Source organism: Panthera pardus, unplaced genomic scaffold (genome assembly GCF_024362965.1).
Source record: "Panthera pardus isolate Hobbes unplaced genomic scaffold, ASM2436296v1 HiC_scaffold_8, whole genome shotgun sequence".
NCBI classification, from domain to species: Eukaryota; Metazoa; Chordata; class Mammalia; order Carnivora; family Felidae; genus Panthera; species Panthera pardus.
This window is the reverse complement of record NW_026527013.1, coordinates 120893379-120915491: the sequence shown is the minus strand read 5'-3', so window position 1 is coordinate 120915491 and position 22113 is coordinate 120893379. Positions and strand designations below refer to the sequence as shown.

The following is a 22113-nucleotide window of genomic DNA, read 5'->3' as shown; positions in this document are numbered from 1 at the left end:
ATCTTTGGCTCCTTATCCTTTGAAGATGGTGAACTGGCTGTTGTAGGTACTTTTGAATTCTTCCCCTGATCTAGGAAAGGCTCTGGTTTCATTGAATAGTCTTGGGGTTAGCACTGAATTGCCTCAAAAACCCTGTCCTGTGAGAAGATCCAGGCATGTTTCTTAGTCCTTTCATGCTTGTTTACCTCTAGGTTTTTTTATTTTGTTTTGTTTTGTTTTGTTTTGTTTTGTTTTGTTTTGTTTTGTTTTAGAGAATCATGAACAATTATTGCATCATATACAGGCTACTTTTGCCACTTATCTGTTGACATTTTCCTCACCAGAACATAAAGTTCTTGAGAAGAACATATATAACACCTTTTTTCTGATGAAATCAGCTATATGTCAAAAACCCTTAAATTGTCACTGCTATTTTCCTCAACCCGGAGGAGTTATGAACCGCAATACAGAAAGCCTTATGCTGTGTTCGTCGGGAAGGAGAGAGCTTGTCACGTGGTAGCACCTTGTATAGACGTTATTGGCAATGCTATCTCCGGTAAAGCAGGCAAAGCAAAAAGAATTGTGATTATTTGGGCAGCATATTTCTTTATATGTGAGTTTACATAAATTCTCATCTAAATCTTTAGACACAAACATGAAATGAAAGCATATAAATGGGTTATGGTCGTTTTTAAGCATCTGCCTTTGGTTTAGCTACACCTCTACCCCTTTCCATTCGTGGGAATAATCAGACATGAACTGTGACCTCACTTGTAATATAATTTGACTCATTAATATTGCTAGATATGTCCTACTTAAGTTTATATGACCATGTTGTATTCTTTTCAAAATAAACTTTATTTGGGGAATGATTGGTTTTGTGAAACATTCTTCAAGTACCAGTTTCCTTAGCAGCTTTATTGATTTTCTTACCTGTTATTCTAGGTTTTATGTTGAAACTGGATAGGGAAGATGGATAGGCCATGGTAGGAGAGGGGTGTAGTGACGCATGGAACGTGATTATCTGCTCTGTTTATTTTATTTATCTGTTTTTTGACATTAATTTTTTTTTTCAATTTTTAGAGAGAGTGTGTGAGTGCGGGAGAGGGGCAGAGGGAGAGGGAGAGAATCCCAGGCAGGCTCCATGTTCAGTGGGGAGCCTGACGTGGGGCTCCGTCCGTCACACGATCCTGGGATCATGACCTGAGTCCATATCAAGAGTCAGACGCTCGACTGACTGAGCCACCCAGGCGCCCTTGTCTGCTCTGTTTAGAGATATGTGTAAGAAAAACTGTGCTTTGGTTTCAATTGTTTTGAAATAAGCATTAAACATTGAGAATCGCGGGCAACAGCTGCTAGTGAATTTTGGTACCAGAGAAAGTGTATGTGTTGGGTTTTATTCAGTGTGGTTTGGGTGGTAGTTCTCACTATTGTTTTCGTTTGGGATTTTATTTTGTCACAGGTGGACATTATGATGATTAATGCCTAGTGAGTGAGTGAGCACTGTAAAATGTAATTAAATGAAATGCTGGGTTGTCATAAAAATAACAAGAAACAATGATTTCTGATTCAGAAGGGGAATCAGCCATTTGAATCTTTGCTTGTGGAAATGAATTTGTACCCCTTCATGATATATAGGAAATTCTTTTTTTTTTTTTTTAATTTTATTTGTTTTTGAGATAGAGACAGAGCATGGACAGGGGAGGGTCAGAGAGAGAGGGAGACACAGAATCCGAAGCAGGCTACAGGCTCTGAGCTGTCAGCACAGAGCCCGACGCGGGGCTCGAACTCATGGACTGTGAGATCATGACCTGAGCCGAAGTCGGACGCTTAACCGACTGAGCCACCCAGGTGCCCCAATATATAGGAAATTCTTTACATCTACAGCGCTGTTAGATATGAGCATGCTGTCTGTCCCTACTGAATTGAGTGTATGGATGATTTCTCAGCGTTGTTTGGAAACTGCAAGAGGAGAAAAAGGGACTTGGTGGAATGTTATGGAAAAAAATACATCTCTCACCCTTTTATTAAAAAAGGGACTTATCATCATAATAATAACCCTGGGAAAAAAATAACAAGCAACTTATTTTCCAGAGTTGCAGAGCACTTGGTCATAAGGGTGTTTTGATTTATTTTATTTTTGTTGCTTACCCACTTCTGTTTGAAATGAAACCTAAAATGTCAAGCGTGGTTATACATTCCTATGCCCATTTGGAAACATGAAAATTATAGTACTTTTCTCTCTTAATATCTGTAGCATTCTATTTAGGAAGATTTGCATATTCTCTTCAGTACGATGAAATCCATACATTCTTACATAAGGAGGGTTTGGAGTCTATTTGAAGGTAAATTCTTTTCTCTGTTTAAAACATTGCTTTGCCTTTGCTTTCAGCCTTGCCTCTGCTGCCTTCAGCTCCTTGCTCCAGGCTGACAGAAGACAAAGACCTTATAAACACTGGTTTCCTAGTGCCATCCTCAAATACAATGAGAGGCTTGCTTTGCTTCCTAAATGTTGCAGAAATGTAGCAGTGACTCAAAATTAGCATACACCAGAAATGCATGGTATATGTGTGAAATATGCAGATTCCTGACCCCTTTCCCCAGCAATGCTGATTCATTCTTGGGTTGGGCCCATGGTTCTGCATTTTAGCCCACTTGCTAGATGATACTGATGCAGGTGGTCTAAGATTCTTAATTTGAGAGATGATTAACGTCACCAATTCCCTGCCCTTGAATATACGATCTTCTGTATTTTTCTTTGAATATTCTTTCTTGTTTTCTGTAAAGCATTGGTCATTGGGGAAACTAATTGTGCCTAAAACTGAATGTACAGTCAAAAGGGTAAGTTGTGTGGAGATACTATTTTCCCCAGGGTTAGGAATTTTTTAGGACTCTAAATTCTTACAGCAAAAAGTTAGATCATCAGTAAGTATGTTTTTGTGAACATCTTCCCTACCGGAAGAGAGAAAAGAGACCCAAACTTTCCCAAAATTATTGTTCTTTATTATTTTTTCAGAATTATCTATAGCCCACATGTTTAGAAGAATATGCAGTCAAGAGATTGCCTTTAAAAAATAAATATATATGTGTATGTGTTGTATATAGTGTATAAACTATGTGCCACGTATAATATATACATATATTATGAATAGATTGTACATACATATGAATATGTATATATATAGTTTCGTATCAAAGATAGTTATTGAAATGTTCTCTCTAGTACATGATTTCCCTTCTCTGAAAACTTGTCTATACCATGCAGTTAAATTTCCTTTTGGTTGATTTGGAATCTTTCTGTACTTTGCCTATATTTCTATGTTTCACTTATAATTTAGGTAAAATTTCCTAGTAGTTCTCCATGTAAAACCAACAATAATCTTTTTTTCATTCCTTCAGCTTTGGTTTACCCAAGGGATTAAGTGGCTCATTTTGATATACATAGGTTATTGTTAAGGAAAAGAAAAGCATACAAACAGTTGGGAGATTCTGGAGATCTGAAAACACCTAGCACACTAATCAAGGATTCTTTCGTTTACCATTTCTTTGTGTTCCTGTACTGCTAAAAAAGCCTCTGGCATAAAATGGATGACTGTAGTGAGTATGAGTCAGCCAATAATTTACAAAGCCAATCTAAGTGCCTAGGACCTAGACTAACATTAATTTTATTTTATGATCTAAAAACAAATTACATGAGATGTTTGCTGAGGTTTTTTACTCTAAAAATCTAGAGTAAAGTGAATGCTGTCCCCTTGGTCTTTAGTAACAGCTAAATTATATCTCACTTGGGAATTTCTGGGAATTTACAAGTCATTTCTTTAATTTAAAATTCCACACTGCTGTAGGGATAGAGGTAATTTCTTTTCTGGTGAACAGTTGCAGTAAAAACATTTCACACGCAATGTGAATTGAGGTATTGGGGGACAGTTCTCGTTATTATAAAGAATGAAGTAAAGGTAGGGAGACCCTTTGGACTTTAATTCCAGTTTCTCAGAACATTTTCTCATTCGTTGGCCTTGCTCTGCTGGAATGTATTTTATGTTAATATAACTGATAATAATTTTACCTCCGGGCAGGAGACTAGGATATTATAACATTCAACCACATACAGGTGTTTTTTTTTTTTTTCTTTTCCCATTATAATCGTATCTTGTATTGTTGTGTAGCTATTTTGTGCAGAAAACATTTTGAAACAGTCTAAGTTTGTTTATTTTATATATTTTTTAAAGTTTATGTATTTATTTTGAGAGAGAGAGAGCAGGGGAGGGGAAGAGAGAGAGAATCCTAAGCAGACTCTGTACTGTCAGCACAGAGTCCAATGCGGGGCTCAAACTCACAAACCGTGAGATCAAGACCTGAGCTGAAATCTACAGTCAGTTGCTTTACCAACTGAGCTACCCAGGCACTCCTAGATTTTTTTTTTTTTAAGTAGCTCTTAAGTTAGAAGCTAAATTAAATTAAATTGAATGGGTAAGGTACTTGTGTAGAATAACCAAGAAGAGGACTGATATTAATACAGGAGATTTGCCTTAAAGTAAGAAACATTTTTAAGAAAATTAAGCAGCCTACTAAAGTTAATTGATTCTTGCTTACATTAAGACTGAACAGTAAACCAACTCTGCTCCTTGAATTCTTTTTTCCTAACATTTTCCTACTATGGCAATAATTCTTCAAAACTATTCACTCTTTATCATTGACCTATATTTCCTCTGAGCTGGGCAATGTTCAATGGTTGTCTTTTTTTTTTTTTTTTTTTTTTTTTTTTTTTTTTTTTGAGGTAGGGTATTTTTAAAAAATAAAACCGTGTAATACAGTGATTTTTTTTTTTTTTTACAATTCAATAAATTGTAGCATACAGAGTTGTGCAGCCATCACCACAATCCATTTTAGAATGTTTTTCTTATCCAAAAGAAACTCCCACACCCAAGTAGTCAATCCCCTCTTTTCCCCAACTCCCTAAGCAACCACCAATCTGCTTTCTTTGCCTGTCCTAGAAATTCACTGATAATTCTTAAAGCTCTGTCCTTTGTTTATATTCACAGTCAAGAAAGATTGACTATCTGAGAAATTCATATGACAGTAAAACAATTCCTGCTCAATTTTTGTTTCAAAAAAATATGATAAGATGCTTTTTGAAAATCAAAATGAACCAGACACAGATTCCAACTCCAAGGAATAAATCACTCTTTGTACACAAAAAGTTAAATCCTTTGCACGTGTAAGAGCTGGTATAAGGGATGTAATAGTAAAAACCTAGGGCCTGGATTTTGACTGAAAAGTAGAAAGTGAATGGAAAGGAGAGTGAAGAATAATTAGGAATTTAAACACTCAAGTCTCTCCATATCTTAGATTATTTCCAATTATCTGAAAGCCAGGTAATTAGTCCAATAGGAAACAAAATGATACCAATCTTCTGCTCTTTCATGAAAGTTAGATGCGTGTCCAAAACAACATACTCTTCCTCTGGAGTCAGAAATTTTATACATTCTCTCAATAGGTAGGATGATTGCTTAATCACTGATAGCATGAAATAAATCTTCCTTTAACTGAACCCCAAATTCCTACAGCAATTTAGACAAGACTTTGTTTAGTTCTTGGGAAGATTGGAAAATAACTAATAATAACTTTTTTTTTTTAAGCTTATTTATTTATTTTGAGAAAGAGAGGGAGAGGGCGCACTAAAGCAGGGGAGGGGCAGAGGGAGACAGAATCCCAAGCAGGCTCTATGCTGTCAGCGCGAGTCCAGTTTGGAGCCGGACCCCACAAACCACAAGATCGTGACCTGAGCTGAAACCAAGAGTCGGTCGCTTAGCCAACTGAGCCACCCAGGCGCCCCACTAATAATAGCTTCTGTTGAAAGTCCTGTATTATCTTGAGGGAGCAGTGGTGTTAACATTGCAGATCTAAGAAGCTCAACGTCTACAATTCTGGATAAGCTTTCATCCATTAAAGGGTGGCCTCAGGTATCACCAGGATATTAAAAACAAGTTCTGTTTTAAAACTGTGGGTAGCATGGGGTGGACCTTTTCCACACACGTAAACTAGGAAAACATCAGGAGGACAGGATTAGGTTGAAGCTCCCAGTCTGGTCATAGAATCTTTTAGTCTGTTCTTTGATGATGACAAGACAAGGTCTTAGCGATTCTCCTTTAAATCATCTGTACAGTGGCTAAACCCATGAATGACTCCTAGAGGCACAGAGCATGTGAAGCATACATAATTTGTTTTTAAAACCAGATCCAGAACATTTAGGAGCTGTTATTTCAAATTAAATAGAAGACATTCACTGAAATGACACACTTGAGTAATTGAATTTATAAGCCCATCACCTAGTTACAATAAATACAATTGTATACCTTTTGCCAAAAGATAATTTATGGCCGTCCAAATTACATATTCAAAGGGCTCGATGGATCATTTAAATTCTAAAGATAATTTAAAAATAGATTTCAGTACTTAAAATCTCTCAGTGTTGCTTATACTCGATATGGGCAGTAATTCTGTAAATTGATTTAAGGGCATTCTAAAGGTTTGTTTCTATGGTAACCAAATTCAGAAAACTAACCTCCTAAACATGGTTGTCATAGAATTAAGACAGGTGGCTGACTAATCTTCACTAGCTTTCTTTCTCATTTTCTGATGGCTTTGCTCTCAGCACCTCTTTTGATTCTCATAAGATTACATACAAAGCAATTACACGGGCTTTCTTACCCTTATGTGAGTGTCTCGTTCACGTAATACTGTCTGTTGTTCATCCCCATGAGATCTGCCCAGTGACAGATCTTTTTCTTCCTGCTACAATTATACACCAGAAAAAGCACTAAGTGGAAAACACCTCTGTAAGTAATGTGTTAAAGGCATTTCTCAATTACACACATACTTCAGCTCCTTGAAATCATTGTACGGGGGTTCTTCAGACAGTAACACTGCTTAGAAGAAAAGGCAACGTTGTCATCGATAATTTTTTTAGATGGTCTGTGTTCAGATAACCCTCATTTATGATCATCTTTCATACTTGTTTACATTTCCCAATATGCTAGATCCACATATTTATCTGTGCCTAATTCTTATGTTACCCTGACGGGAACGTGGAATATATGCATATATTACCTTTCTACTTAATTTCTACTTAATTTCCTTGCCTGCCTCTGACTTCCTGGGAGGAGGGGCTACAATGCCTTTTACACCTTTGTAGCAGAAGTACAATTCCTGCTACAAGCGTTCCATAAATGTTTCTTGTTAAACTAGACGTGTTGAAGAACTTCTAGAAGTATAAATAAACTATGCATTTATAGTTTATTAAATAATGGGCCTAGCTGATTCTGTATCAGTCCATTTGGTTCCTCAGAGGTATGAAGATTAGTGTTCCTGGCCTTCCACATCTTCCTAGGAAGGAAAATGTGCTATGGCACTTGCTATCCGGTTGTAAGCAACTAGAAAACTGGGCAAAATAGACGAGACAACGTGGGTCAGACATTGGTCAGCAGGCAGAGCGGGATTGTGATTCTCCAGAGAAAGGAAACAAATGAGAAGAGACCTACAATCGCCTTAGCCTTCTGTGTGGAGGCAATTCCTGAACCATACATGGCAAAGACAAGGGGAAACAAAAACAGAGCCCAGTTGTTTTGCGCGGGTGAGGAAAGAGTGATCAGAGTTCAGGAAGGCCAAAGCAGTTGGAATATGTGGGGCAGAGTTCTGCAGAAAACTAAATGGAAAGGAAATTTAGAAATTTGCATTTTAGTCATCGACTGAATACCAGTTTATGCATGCAAATGATGAATCTCCACAAGGCTGAGGAAGAAACAACTACTGGGAGCTGTGCACCAAAAACTTTGCAGAGCTCACACAAAACTGGGAATTGTTCACGTTTCTACCAGCCAGGATCACCTTATTGATTGCGTGGAACATTTATTAGAGACCCTATGTGAGTCATACCTTAGTAGAAGGGCTGAAGTAGCCATAGAGTTAGCCTGGGTGGTTCAGTCGGTTGAGCGTCCGACTTCGGCTCAGGTCATGATCTCACGGTTTGTGAGTTCGAGCCCCACTTCAGTCTCCGTGCTGACAGCTCAGAGCCTGCAGCCTGCTTCAGATTCTGTCTCTCTCTCTCTCTCCCTCTCTTTCTGCCCCTCCCTCTCCCCCACTCTCTCTCTCTCTCTTTCTCTTGCTCTCTCTCAAAAATAAACATTAAAAAAATTGAAAAAAAAAAAAGTAAAACACACAGTATGATTAGGAAACCAATAATGGATTTAAAATGGAATACTAAAAAGAATCTCAGTTCTTCAAAAGAAGGCAAGTAAAAAGCAGCTGGCTGGCTCAGTTGAGTGACTGACTCCTGGTTTCAGCCCATGAGCTCATGGTTTCATGAGTTTGAGCCCTGCATCGGGCTCTGCGCTGGCAGCATGGAGCTTGCTTGGGATTCTCTCTCTCTCCCTCTCTCTCTGCCCCTCCCCTACTCACACTGTCTCTGTCTCTCTCAGGTAAATAAATAAACTTAAACAAACAAACAAAAAACAGATGGGACAAATGGAAGTATCAAGATGTTACATTTATAACTCACCATACTGATAATTACATTAAATATAGATGCCCTGAATCAGTTTCTCAACCTCAGTACTATTGACATTTAGGGCCAGATAATTCTTAGTTTTGGGAGATCGTGCTCTGCATCCTAGGGTGTTTAATAGCATACTTGACCTCCATGCACTAGATACCAGTAGAGACCTCCTCCACCTCTGCCATTGACAACCAAAAATATCTCCAGACATTGCCAAATGTTAACAGCCGCTGATGGAAACACTCCAATTCAAAGGCAAAGGGTGTCTGAATGAAAAACAAGATCCAACTATATTATGTCTTTGAAAAAAAACAAAACCAAAAACACCTACTCTAATCTAAAGACAGAAATAGGTTAACAGTAAAAGGACAGTTTCCTTGGTTGGCCTAAATGTGCAATAAGGTCCTTTTGTACTCCAAGAGTATATGACCACTGGTCTATCCTGCAGTGCCTCCACGGATTCCCTCAGCCTTCTCCTACACTCCATTCACTCTTGGGGCAAACCACAAGCATAGGAATAACATTCAAAAGACATGAAAAAAAAAATCTCCCTCCCTTCCCTGCATTCTGTCACTCAGTTCTCTTTCCTGATGGCATCTATTATTACAGTTTATGATTTCTTCCAAAGATATTCCATGCAAATTTCAAATATGAGTACAAGCATATTTCTTCCCCACAGATAATAACACATGATATTCTGCACATGGTCCTGACCCCCCACCTCCCTTGGTATAGGTTGCAAATCTTTCATATCAGTACATAGAGATAGACCTTCCCCACTAAAAAAAGAAAAAATTATTTGGGGGGGGGGGGATGAGCAAGCAGGGGAGAGGGGCAGAAGGAGAGAGAGTGAGAGAGACAGAATCTCAAGCAGGCTCCATGCTAGGCGTGGAGCCCTATTCGGGGGCTGGATCTCATGACCCTGGGATCATAACCTGAGCCGAAATCAAGAGTCTGTTGCTCGACTGACTGAGTCACCCAGGCGTCCCAGATCCTCCCCATTTAAAAAATTTTTATAGCTGGTTTGCATTCCCTTTACTGATGTGCTGTAATATATTTAACAGTCGTTTATTGATGGACATTTGCTTCCAGTCTTTGCTAGCACAAATAATGTAGCAATGGATAACCTTGTACTCCTATCATTTCACACCTGCATCAGTGTATCTATACGATAAATTACAGAAGTGGAATCCTTTAAGACTATATATATTTTTTTTATTTGAGAAGATATTGCAAAATTGTCCCCCGTTGAGGTTATAAAACTTTATTTTTTTCGAATCTGATGGATGGAAAATTCTGCCTTGTGTATTTGATTTGCAGTTAAGTGAACTTGAATATCTTTTCATGTGCTGAGTGTGCGTTTGTTTTCTTCTCGTGAATTCTCTCTTCGTAGCCTTTGAGTTGGGCTTTTCTCGTCAATTTATAGAAGGTAGAGTCTCTATTCTGGTAACAGACGATGGTCAGGTCCTGACCATCAACACACCTGTCACCTGTCTGTGGATCTATTAACCCTGGGATGGAATCTGGGCTTTACTACTGCCTTGTGACCTTGGGCGAGTTCCTTAACCTCTTTGGGTTTCCATGTCCAAGGACCCAGGGTAGGGTCTCGTTTATCAACATGACGCGGGACGGCACCTTTAAAACCGGGGAGTTGGCTAGGACATGTTTGTCAACAAAGTACAGGGCACGTTTTTCCGCGGGGAAATTTTGCTTAGGCACCGAGGCCCGCACGTAGCAACCCAACCGCGGAGTCCGGGAGTGCGCTGCGAGGGGGGGTGGGGGGACTGGCTCCGTAAAGCCCGAGTTCCCCCTTTCGAGAGAGCCGCAACCCCGGACGTGACCGAGAAATAAAAATCGAGCAAAGAAGGAGCCACTTTCTGCGGCGACAGTCGCCCCTCGGCCGCTCCCCTGCTCCCAGGCGCCCTCCCCTATCGGGCCGAGCGCGGCGCTGCAGCCCCGGCGGCCCAGACGCAGCGGGTGCGGCGCGGCCCCGGGGCCCGGGTGGGGGAGGCGGGGGTGGGCCCCGCGGTCACGTGAACCGGGCCAGCTGTTAGCGGGGGGCGGCGGGCCCAGGCGCCGGGAGTCTGGGGAGGGGGAAGCGCCCGACGGCCGCCTCCGCCACTGCAGCTGCAGCCCCCGATGTCTCCGCAGTAATCGCGGCCGCGGCAGCACGCGTACCCTCGGCGGCCGCAGCATCCGCGCCGCAGAGCAGAGCCCGGAGCCCGCCGCCCCGCAGGTAAGCCGCGGCGGGCACGGCTGCGAGCGCAGGGCGTCCGCAGCCCCTTCTCCCCGAGCGTTTCGGCCGCGTCCGCCATCGCCGTCCCCTGTGCCTCGTCGCCAGCCCCGGCCCCTCCGGACCTGCGGGAAGCGCTACTCCGGGCGGCATTCCGGCGGGTGGTGGCAAGGGCCGGCTGGAGGCTCGGGGGTGGGGGACGGAATCAGGGGAGAGATGGCCTCTGCCCGGGTGGTGGATGACTCGGGCTAGTAGGTTGAGGGGGCGCCGGAGAGGGACGCCCCACCCCGGGGCGCGGGCAGTGCCGCTTAGTTTGAGTCCGTCCCCCCGCTCTACACCCCAACCCCATCCTTTGCCCCGACCTCCGGGCGCTTTTCCTGTTTCCATTTCCTGAGAGCCAAGTTGCTGCCCCGCTGGGGTCTGTGCCCGCACCCCCCCCCCCCCCCACACACACACCCCTGTCACCCCTCGGGTTGCTCCCGGGGTTCGCAGCTCGCTCGGTGGTGGAATGGGCCTGGCACCTTCCCGGGAGGTAAGGCACCTGCTACCCGGGTAGCGCGAACATGGCTGCCTGGTGGGGCCCGCTGTCCTTGACCTGGCTCTGCGCCCACATCTACCCGGTTTGTGATCACGAATCAGGTCCAGGGCACTGCCCCCCCATTAAGGGCAAACGCGCAGGCTGTTGCTGTGTGTGCGGGCTGCAGGACTTGCCACAACTCCCCTCCCCCTCCCCAAGCCACCTCGGGGAGGTTCTTGGGGGTGGGGGGTGTCAGGGTAGGTACGCCGCGGCGCCGGGACACTTATTGGTAGAAGGCATCCTTGTATTTCTGCTACGGTTATACACTTCAGCCCTCGCTTCGCTTGTCCGTCCTGGAGCCGTTTACTTGGCGACATCGCTGGTGAGGTCTGAGACGAGGGTGGTTTGCAGAGCAGGAGGGACGCTTGAACTTTAGAGAATTGATGAGAACTCGGATTGAGGGGTTTAAAATGTCCATCAAACCCAAGTGCATCTAGGGAAGCTGTCATTTGCTGTGACTCAAAACCGACTTGGTAAGGGTTCTTTCTGGATTTGCTGTTTAATTCTGACTTGCAGTTGTCTTGAATTACACTTGTGTCCAGCCTCCCGGTGGCCTCCTGTGTTCCCAGCCTGACCAGAAGATGTCATGGGTTGCAGAAGAGACCTATGTTAATTTAAAATGGCAGCATGAAAAATCAGGCCAGGCAGAAGCAGTACAGACAGACCGCAGCTAACATCAGCTACCCCTGACTTATGCCTTGGTGGGGAAATGTGCAGCAGGGAAGGCTCTCCGGGGTGTCGCTGTGGCTGGTCCTAAGGGGTAGGGACTGATTCTTGCAGCAGGCTAAATTTTAGCGGGCGGCGGGGTCCTGGGGAGGTGAAGTGGCAAGTTTAGGGAGCTGTAAGTATCTTCTCTAACGTACCAAATGTGGTGCAAAGACCCAATTAAAACTCCGTGATTTTGATCTGATTTTCTCCAGGCTCCACTAAGGACGATTTATGTGGCTGCTTATGTCTGTTTGATGCATAACTTCTGTGTGTTTTGTACCTACAAGTGGCTCTAAAACGAGATAAGTGTCTAGTGTAAACATCACCCAAGAACAGTACATAACAAATGCCAGGTTCTTCAGAGCAAATTTCATTGGAAGTACTGATACAGCTCCATGAGCGAGCACCCAGGCACCAGAGAATGATACATTCTTGAAAGGTGACTCATTTTAAGATTTTTTTTTTTTTTTTTTTTAAACAGCGTTTCTTTCCGGTTTCACTGCTGTGCCGTCAGCCATCTTCTCATTTAGGAAGGAGGGGATGCCTGAGGAGGCAAGTGTTTTCAGGGGTAACGGAATAGACGAAGATTAGTGCTCAGGTCAGGAATGGCGAGCTGGAAGCAACCTAAGAGAGCACTCTCCTGTCACCCCCCCACCCCCTTTTTACAGCCTGGGAGGCTGATTCCAGCAGGGTGATTGGGCTGTGCCCAAGGTCAGATGGCTGGTTGGCAACTGGCAGTGAGGATCGAACTCCAGGTCTCATAACTGCCCAGGTCGTATTTAAGCACCAAAAAACATAAGTTAGGCATATTTTTTAAGGGGAGAAATGCGTTCTCGGATGAAAAAAATGAGTGGCTTTGTTTGTGGAGAATGATTAGGTGAATTTCTTTTTAAAAGAAACCAAAGTGGGATATGTGATAGCTTTTGAATACATCTCATTTTAAGTAAAAGGGAAATAACGAGCCTGTTTTAAAAGAATGTTGAAACGGCACTGGGTACAGAGGGTTTTCTAGAATCTGAATTTGAATTCTCTTGGTCATATACCAGTAACCACATTGGGAAGTGTGCATGGGTAAGTATTTGCGCAGAGGTGGTGAGGATATGAAAAATACTTCTGGGCATTCCGTAACGTTAACCCAAAGATCTGCAGAAGGAGAGGGTGCGTGTGTTGGGAACAGGGAGAATAGTTTGGGATGGTGAAGTGGATAGGAGCTAGGTATGGATAGATATGTGGAAGTGAAGACTGATGACGATGCCATGCATGCTGTTTAAAAACGAATAACTTACATTAGAGCATGGTTGTCAAGATTCATTCACTTAAATTCCCCTGGTGTGTCAAAGATATTTAAAGTCAAGCGTTTCAGAAATACGTAAACATGTGCAGTTTGTGTTTGTTGGAGAACAGTAAGCCAAAGTTATTTTATTTTTTTAAGTTTACGTATTTATTCTGAGGGGGGGAGGGTCAGAGAGAGAGGCAGAGAGAGCATCTCAAGGAGGGTCTGCCCCAACAGCGGGGAGCCAGATGCGGGGCTCGAACCCATAAACTGTGAGATGGTGACCAGAGCCGAAACCAAGAGTCGGACGCTTAACCTACTAAGCCACACAGGCACCCCTGCCAAAGTTATTTTTTAAAAAGTCACTCATGATCTCTTTATCCAGCAATAATCAGTCCTTAGGAAAGTTTGGGGCCATTTTCATTGGAATGAGAGTCTAGGTCTGTGCTGTCCAATTCAATAACCACTAACCACTAGCTACTACCCACATGTGGCTGTTGAGCGCTTGAAATGTGGCTAGTCCAAACTGAGATGTGTGAACTACGCACCAGATTTCAAACTTTATATGAAAAAAAGAATTTAAAATACCTCATTAATAATTTGTATATTGATTATATATTAATTTTTTTTAAAGTTTATTCTTGAGAGACAGAGATAGAGCGCAAGCAGGGGAGGGGGAGAGGGTGGGGGAGACGCAGAATCCGAAGCAGGCTCCAGGCTCGGAGCTGTCAGCACAGAGCTGGACACGGGGCTCGAACTCGTGAACTGAGAGATCATGACCTGAGCTGAAGCTGGACGCTTAACCAGCTGAGCCACCCAGGCGCCCCTTGATCATACATTAAAATAATATTTTAGGTATATTCCAGAGGGACTCTGGAAACATTTTGCCAAATTTTTAAAAAGTTCAACTGAACTTGGGAAACAAATGGATGGAAGAGCCAAGAAATGTAAAAGAGTTATTGGGAATGAGATAGGATCTGTACTTGCTTTACCTCTGAGGTAGATTGGCCACAACCCTGTAGCACTTTGCACCTGCCCTGTGCCAAGGATAGACACGTCCTTTTCCATCATTCTGTGTGTCTCTTCTACCCTCACTGTCATCCTTACCCCCAGTTGGGGCCTTATATGGAACTCTCTTCTCTGCAACTCTTAGGGATGGTTACAAAGCTCTTGTCAGTGGAAGGGATGGCTAAGATCAAGTGATCCCATTCCCTTTGTGACAGGGAAGCGACCTGGCATCCAAGACGGCAAGAGGGATGTAGCCATCAGTCACACCCTCCCATAGAAGCTCCCCACGTCACCAACCCAGTCTGGGATGGCAGTGCGCCACACTGGATGGAATGTCACATCACTCAGTCAGGGTGGCTGGAAGGGGAGGGAGGTGAGAGCCTCCCGGCTCGAGCCTTACCTAGAGAGAGGGAGCTTGAGAAGGTCAATGTTCCCTTCTTCTGTGCTTTTTTTTTTTTTATCTTAAATTTTTTTTTTTTTTTAGTGTTTATTTATTTTTGAGACAGAGACAGAGCATGAACGGGGAAGGGTCAGAGAGAGAGGGAGACACAGAATCGGAAGCAGGCTCCAGGCTCTGAGCCATCAGCCCAGAGCCTGACGTGGGGCTCGAACTCATGGACCATGAGATCGTGACCTGAGCTGAAGTCGGAGGCTTAACCGACTGAGCCACCCAGGCGCCCCAGCCCTTCTTCTGTTCTTAATAGTTATATGTTTAGCCTAAGTCTATCAGTGCTTGATATCCTCCGCTAAAGTGAACTACACCTGCTTGAAAACTCCCATAAGCATCTGCAGTCATTATTTTAATTTGGGTTGCTGCCCTTCTCTCTCGGTTGTGTTTATGAGCCCCTCTTCTAGGTGATAAAGATCTTGAAAACATCGTTTTAGTTCCGTTTTCCCTTGGGTTGAGCTTAGTGCTTGTAGGTTTGTAGGTGGTTAGGGGCTCAAGATGCCTATTGGTAATTCATCCGACTTCTTAAAAATTCTAATTAAAATAATGTAGTGACCGAGGCTCTTCTGAATATTTTTGTCCTCTCAAAGTAAAATCTTAGTGTATTTTTAAATTGCACTCAGAAGTGCCCTAGTGACCTGAAAGAATTAAATGAAATGTCTTTGTTAAGCACTAAAGGAATCAGATTTTTTAAATAATGAAAAACCCAATAAAGTAATATGAGCTTGCTATAAATTGAAAATGACATAACTAGATAAAGTAAAATTTAAAGCTTCTTACTCTGTATCCCATCTCTATTTTCACTGCCAATTCTTAGGTTAAAAAAATTTTTTTTTAGGGAGAGCAGGAGAGAGGCAGAGGGAGAGAGAGAGTCTTAAGCAGGCTGCATGCTGCGCATAGAGCCTGATGCGGGGCTTGATCCCACGACCCTGGGACCATGACCCGAGTTGAAATCAAGAGTCGGATGCTAAACTGACTGAGCCACCCAGGAGCCCTTGTTAGTGACATATTAATCCATTAACCCTGGTCCTTTCCTTCATTCTTTCTTCCCTCCCTCCCTTCCTTCCTCTCTCCCTCTTTTGTATATGCTTATATTTATATAAATGTATGTGTATACATATACATGTATATACACACCCATGCATATATTCACATATATGAATATAAGTTTCTTTTGGTAATAAAATGGGATACATTCCCTAATGGTAAAACAGAGCAAATGGCTCTAGCATTAATGGGTATTTACAAAGTAGTTTTAATTTTTTTTAATGTTTATTTTATTTTTGAGAGAGAGAGAGCATGAGCAGGGGAGAGGCAAAGAGAGAGGGAGACAGAAAATCCCAAGCAATCTCCGTGCTGTCAGCGCAGAGCCCGGTGTGGGGCTCGAACTCATGAACCATGAGATCATGACTTGAGCCGAAAGCAAGAGTTGGACTCTTAACCAACTGAGCCACCCAGGCGCCCCTACAAAGTAGTTTTTAAATCAAATTTTGCTAGACCTAAAAAAAATGTAATCTCTGGTTACTAGCAAGATTTAACTCTTGTTACTTTATGCCTTCTGTAGAAAAGGAATAGTTAGCTAATTTGTTTTACAGGGACAGAGTGTAAATCACCATTTTAAGAATGACTGAGAAGAGTTTTTAAATCCTAGTTTGCAGAGTTAACAGGTACATATCAAATTACATTAATGGGAAAAGACCAGAAGAGACAATGCATTATTTAGATGGGAGAAGAAAACAGATGGTGGGAATAGGAAGGTCATAATTCAAAGCAACCTTGCCAAATTAGTGGACACAATGGCAGCAATGTTAGAAATGAGAACAGAAGCAAATGAAAGGATCCTAGATGCGGCTTGCTTAGCAGCTTCTAGGTCTTTCCCACGGAGAGTGCTTTTGGCAGCTCACCGGATACCTGCCTATCTCGCACCCATTTTTCTTCCTTCATCTCCCTTATCATTATGTTTCAAGAACACTGTTCTTTAAGAACAAGTTAAAGGACCAAACCTTGAGTGTTTCTCTCTTCTAGATAGGCTGCGTATATTATCTCATTTAATCTCATACCAGCTCATCTACATTTTATAGATGAAGACTTTTATAGACAAGAACTCCACTTTTAAATGGAAGAACTGTACCTGGAATTGGGGGTCTGTCTGATTCTTTCTTAAAAAGCTATAACGTAACCTCTTAGAGAGTTTATCCTAACCGCACAGTCTCACCTGTATTGTTCATGCGATGCAAGCCATTTTCTTTCTTTATGTTACTATGAAAGATGGAAACCTTCTTCCAACCTATCATGTATTGGAAAACATCTTCTTTACCATGAACTCGATCTGACTATCTTTTTTCTAACTTGGCTAGCTTGAGCGGAAAATTAATCTCTCTTGTGCCGCTTATCTACTCTTTCTTGCAATTAAAAAAAAAATTGTTGTATCCATGAGAAATAGATGCCATTCAACTAATCTCTCCTCTTTCCTTCCCTCTAAAATCCCTAAACGGGTTCTTCTTTTTTCTAGCTCAGATTTTCACTTAGTATCCAAGGTAGAGGAGTCGTCATAGCCGCCAATCTTGCAGCCTGAGTTTTCTTTTAAGTGGTACCATATTTTAAATGCACCAGAGTGATGGACAGACCACTGGGTGTGGTGCAGTTTTTGAGATGGTCCTTGAATTCACGTGTGTCCCAACCTTGAAGGTACACAGACTAAATAATGAGCCATATATATCTGCACCACTGTTTTTCAAACATGTAAGGATTCTGTTGCCATTTAGCACATACAAATCCACTGGAAGTGTTATTGAATTCATAACATATATTCATTATGTCTTTCCCAGCCAACTGCAATGACTGTTAGGTGAGAGTTTCCATGAACATTTCTTGACATTGAAAAGTTGGAAAACATCATATTAGAATATTTTCTATTATAGAAAAATTCTGGAAGGATTTGAAGAATAATTTTGTAAAGTGACCATTTTACCACCTAACTTACCTTATGGATAAATGCAGGTTTTGACGTACAACGTTCTAATTGACTATGGATAGAAAGCTCTGCATTTCCTTCGTTATCAGTCTGTCACGTGAATCATTACGTTAGACATTTTGCTTTATTCATATTTCTCATTGTGACCATATATCGCAAATGAAGCAGAATCAGATGTGGCCCAAAGTTAAAATGAGTGTATTGGCCATGACTGAGCTATAGAGTTCTCCCTAATTCCCAAGCCTCGGCCCTATTGTAATATCATATTTATTAGCTGCAATGAGCTAGGATAATAGATTATTCTGATTGCCACTCTTCCTTTTCTTTTTTTTTTAAAAAAAATATTTTCATTACAAATTCTATACTTTTACATGGGAAATTTGAAAATGCCTGAATATATAGAGGTTAAGAAACTGTGATTCTTGGGGCACCTGGGCGGCTCAGTCAGTTAAGCATCTGACTTCTGCTCAGCTCATGATCTCACAGTTTGTGAGTTCGAGTCCCGCATCGGGCTCACTGCTGTCAGCAAGGGGCCTGTTTTGGATCATGTGTCCCCCTTTCTGTCTATCCCTCCCCAGCTCGCACTCTGTCTCTCCCAAAAATATACAAATAAGCATTAAAAGAAAATGAATTGTGATTCTACAACCCAGAGATACTGCTACTCTTAAAATTTTTGTTACATTTCCTTATGATTTTCTTGCAACATCTGTCTAGATAATATACGTAACTTGAATGATACCATATGTAATTTGTGTGACCTCTTCTCTTTCACCAGCTTGATTCTGTGTACTTATATGTTTTCCAGCTTTCTATGATATGTATAGATAGCCATTTACATGTCCTGAATCTGTTTTGTTTTGTTTTTTGATTCTTACGGTCATCTAAGTGGTTGTATTTTGGGGGAGGGGAATGCAGCAGGGGCGGTCCATTAAATTATTAGGGGTTAGGATGAAGTCGAAAATTCATTAATTACCTGAACATTTGGTTTTACAGGTTTTAAAAAATTTTTTTAATACATTTATTTATTTTTGAGAGACAGAGCACAAGTGGAGGAGGGGCAGAGAGAGAGAGTGGGAGACACAGAATCCGAAGCAGGCTCCAGGCTCCAGGCTCCCAGCTGTCAGCACAGATCCCGACATGGGGCTCGAACTCACTAACCTCGAGATCATGACCTGAGCTGAAGTCAGACGCTTAACTGACTGAGCCACCCAGGCGCCCCAGGTTTTACAGTTTTTAAATAGACACTCTTCATTTTTTCTAGCTAGTCGCCTTTATTGCAGTATTTTTGGAACGGATAACAAGTAAGTGTGTTTGGAAAAAATCATCCAGGAGATATTTCTTAGCCATCTTACCGACTTAGAAATATTCCGTTTCTTGAAATGACATTTAATTCTTCTTTTTTTTCTGGCTCAGATTCTCACTTTCTGTCCAAGGCAGAGGAGTCCTGATAGTCTCCAATCTTGCATCTATGTTAAATGAAGAACACTTTTTTTTTTAAAAGGCATTTTCATTTTTTAAATTAAAACTTTTTTTTAAGTATTTTATTTTGAGAGGGAAGGTGGAGAGGAGCAGAGAGAGAGGGAGAGAGAGAATCCTCAGCAGGTTCCCCACTGACAGGCTCCACTACCCCCGGGATCATGACCTGAGTGCAAATCAAGAGTCGGACGCCTAACCAGCTGAGCCACTCAGGCGCCCCTAACGGCCTTTTTAAAGAATTGGATGAAACTTTACTTCTTGAAAGTAGTAAAAATTGCAGGGGTGCCCGGGTGGCTCAGTTAGTTGAGTGTCCAACATGGGCTCAGGTCATGATCTCACAGTTGGTGAGTTCGAGCCCCACGTCCAGCTCTGTGCTGACAGCTCCGAGCCTGGAGCCTGCTTCGGATTCTGTGTCTCCCTCTCGCTCTCTGTCCCTTTCCCACTCGTGCTCTGTCTCTCTCAAAAATAAAAAAAATAAGAATGTTAAAAAAATTAAAGTGGTAAAAATTGCAAAACAGAACAGTTAACCATCCAGGTCTTCCTGATGATCATGTATTCTGATTTCTCCATTTTATTATTTATTTACTTTTTATTTTTTAACGTTTTTTTTTAATTTTTATTTTTGAGAGACAGAGAGACAAAGCACGAGTGGGAGAGGGGCGGAGAGGGAGACACAGAATCTGAAAGCAGGCTCCAGGCTCTGAGCTGGCAGCACAGAGCCCGACGCGGGGCTCAAACCCATGAACCGAGAGATCATGACCCGAGGTGAAGTTGGACGCTTAACTGACCGAGCCACCCAGGCGCCCCTGATTTCTCCGTTTTAAAGCTAGAGACCAAGAAACATAGCCTCCCACACCTCTGTTTGTCATACTAGGGAAGAGGAAATCCTGCTCTCGCAAGTTAACCAGGGGTCGGTTTCACCCGCCTTCTGCCCGAAGGCAGAGCGTATGGCCGCCATTGCTGTGGCTGCATTCAGCAACATGCGATTAAAATTAAGTGGTTTCCTTAAGACTAAAATTGAGAAGCAAGAAGGCAGCAGGCTGATGGCCTTTGAGGCTGGTGGATGCCTTCAGGGGCTTTGCTGCACTGTTCTGTGTGTGCTGAAACACATGGTCAAAGAACCAGGCACAAGAAACGAAGAATCCTTTTGAGGAGCACAGAGGTGAAATAACTTGTACCAGTGGGTTTTGCACACCCGTTCTGGACTGGCTGCCCCAGAATCACCGGGGCACTGGTTAGAAATACGCTTCCTGCGATCTCATACAGATGCACTGAACAGAATCTACAAGGAGGGGGGTGTCTAGGAATCTGCCATTTTAACAAACTCCCCAGATGATTTGGATGCGTGGTTAAATATGGATACCATGGATTGAACCACAGCATGGGAGCACCTTGGCCAAATTACGTTTTCCTGCCCTTTTTCTCTCACTGAAGATTAAAATACAGTTATGTCCCTTCCCCTTCGTTCATTCAACAGACATTTATTGAGGTCTTATTAGGTGCCAGAGTGCCAGGGAAATGAGGGCTTATGTAAGAGTCCTTGCCTCATGGGTCTTACAGTCTGGCAGGTATTTTGAAACTTGAGGGAGAGAAATAAAGCAAGGTAGTGGGATCCAGGGGCTCACTCCCCCCACTAATATACCTTGCACGAATTAATATACCATGGCAAACTAAGCTCCCTGCCCAACCCCCTGCTCCAGTAATCCTTCCTCAAAGAGGTATTTGAGCCTCAAACAAGTTACGAGTAATAACTCCAAGAAAATATTCCCTGTCTTTGATCAGTCCAGTGCTATTTCTAACCTTAACAGAATTTTAAACATCTTATCATGTGCTTTACTTTAAAAAGTTATTTATTATATGGGGCGCCTGAGTGGCTCAGTCAATTAAGCGTCTGACTCTTTTTAAAAATAAAAATTTTTTTTTTAACGTTTATTTATTTTTGAGACAGAGAGAGACAGAGAATGAACAGGGGAAGGTCAGAGAGAGGGAGACACAGAATCTGAAACAGGCTCCAGGCTCTGAGCTGTCAGCACAGAGCCCGACACGGGGCTCGAACTCACGGACCTCGAAATCATGACCTGAGCCGAAGTCGGCCGCTTAACCGACTGAGCCACCCAGGCGCCCCTAAAAAAATTTTTTTAATGTTTATTCATTTTTGAAAGACAGAGAGAGACAGAGCACAAGCAGGGGTGGGGTGGAGAGAGAGGGGGACACAGAATCTGAAGCAGGCTCCAGGCTCTGAGCTGTCAGCACAGAGCTCAACACAGGGCTCAAACTCACGAACCGTGAGATCACGACCTGAGGTAAAGTCAGACGCTCAACTGACTGAGCCACCCAGGCACCCCGTGTCTGATTCTTGATTTCAGCTCAGGTCATGATCTCATGGTTCGTGAGTTTGAGCCCCAAGTTGGGCTCTGCGCTGACAGTGTGGAACCGGCTTGGAATTCTCTGTCTCCCTCCCTGTCAGCCCCTCCCCCACTCATACGTGTGTGTGTGTGTGTGTGTGTGTGTGTGTGTGTGTGTGTGTGTGTGTGTGCGCGCGCGCGCGCGCGCACTCTCTCTCAAGATAAATAAACATTTAAAAAGTTACTTATTACACAAGGTTACAAACATATACAAAAGTAAAGAGAACAGTATAGTAAATCACTGTGTACCCATCACCCCATTTCAGCCATTTTTGTTATATAGCCAAACTTGTGACATCTGAATGTTCACCCTTCCTTCCCACCTTGGATTACTTTCATCCTATCATTTCACAGGGAAATACCCCAGATTGTATCTCTAAAAGATATGGGCTCTTTTTTCAGACATAACCAGTGTTATACTGTCTAAAACAAGAATTCCTTAATGACATCAAATATCCAGTCAATGTTCACATTTCCC

The 22113-nt window shown here is 42.5% G+C and overlaps 2 protein-coding genes across 2 annotated transcripts in view; both read left to right on the top strand.

Moving 5' to 3' along the window:
• FKBP14 (FKBP prolyl isomerase 14) overlaps window positions 1-3568 on the top strand; it is a 15235-nt gene extending 11667 nt beyond the window's left edge. The window contains exon 4 of the mRNA XM_019443711.2: window positions 2372-3568. Within this exon, the coding sequence (XP_019299256.2) occupies window positions 2372-2410 (39 nt within the window). The 3' untranslated portion in view covers window positions 2411-3568. The remainder of the gene's footprint in view (window positions 1-2371) is intronic.
• A 7093-nt stretch (window positions 3569-10661) lies between these two features.
• The window catches only part of SCRN1 (secernin 1), a 60165-nt gene continuing 48713 nt past the window's right edge, over window positions 10662-22113 (top strand). The window contains exon 1 of the mRNA XM_053897655.1: window positions 10662-10769. The gene's annotated coding sequence lies outside the window, so the exon portion shown is untranslated. The remainder of the gene's footprint in view (window positions 10770-22113) is intronic.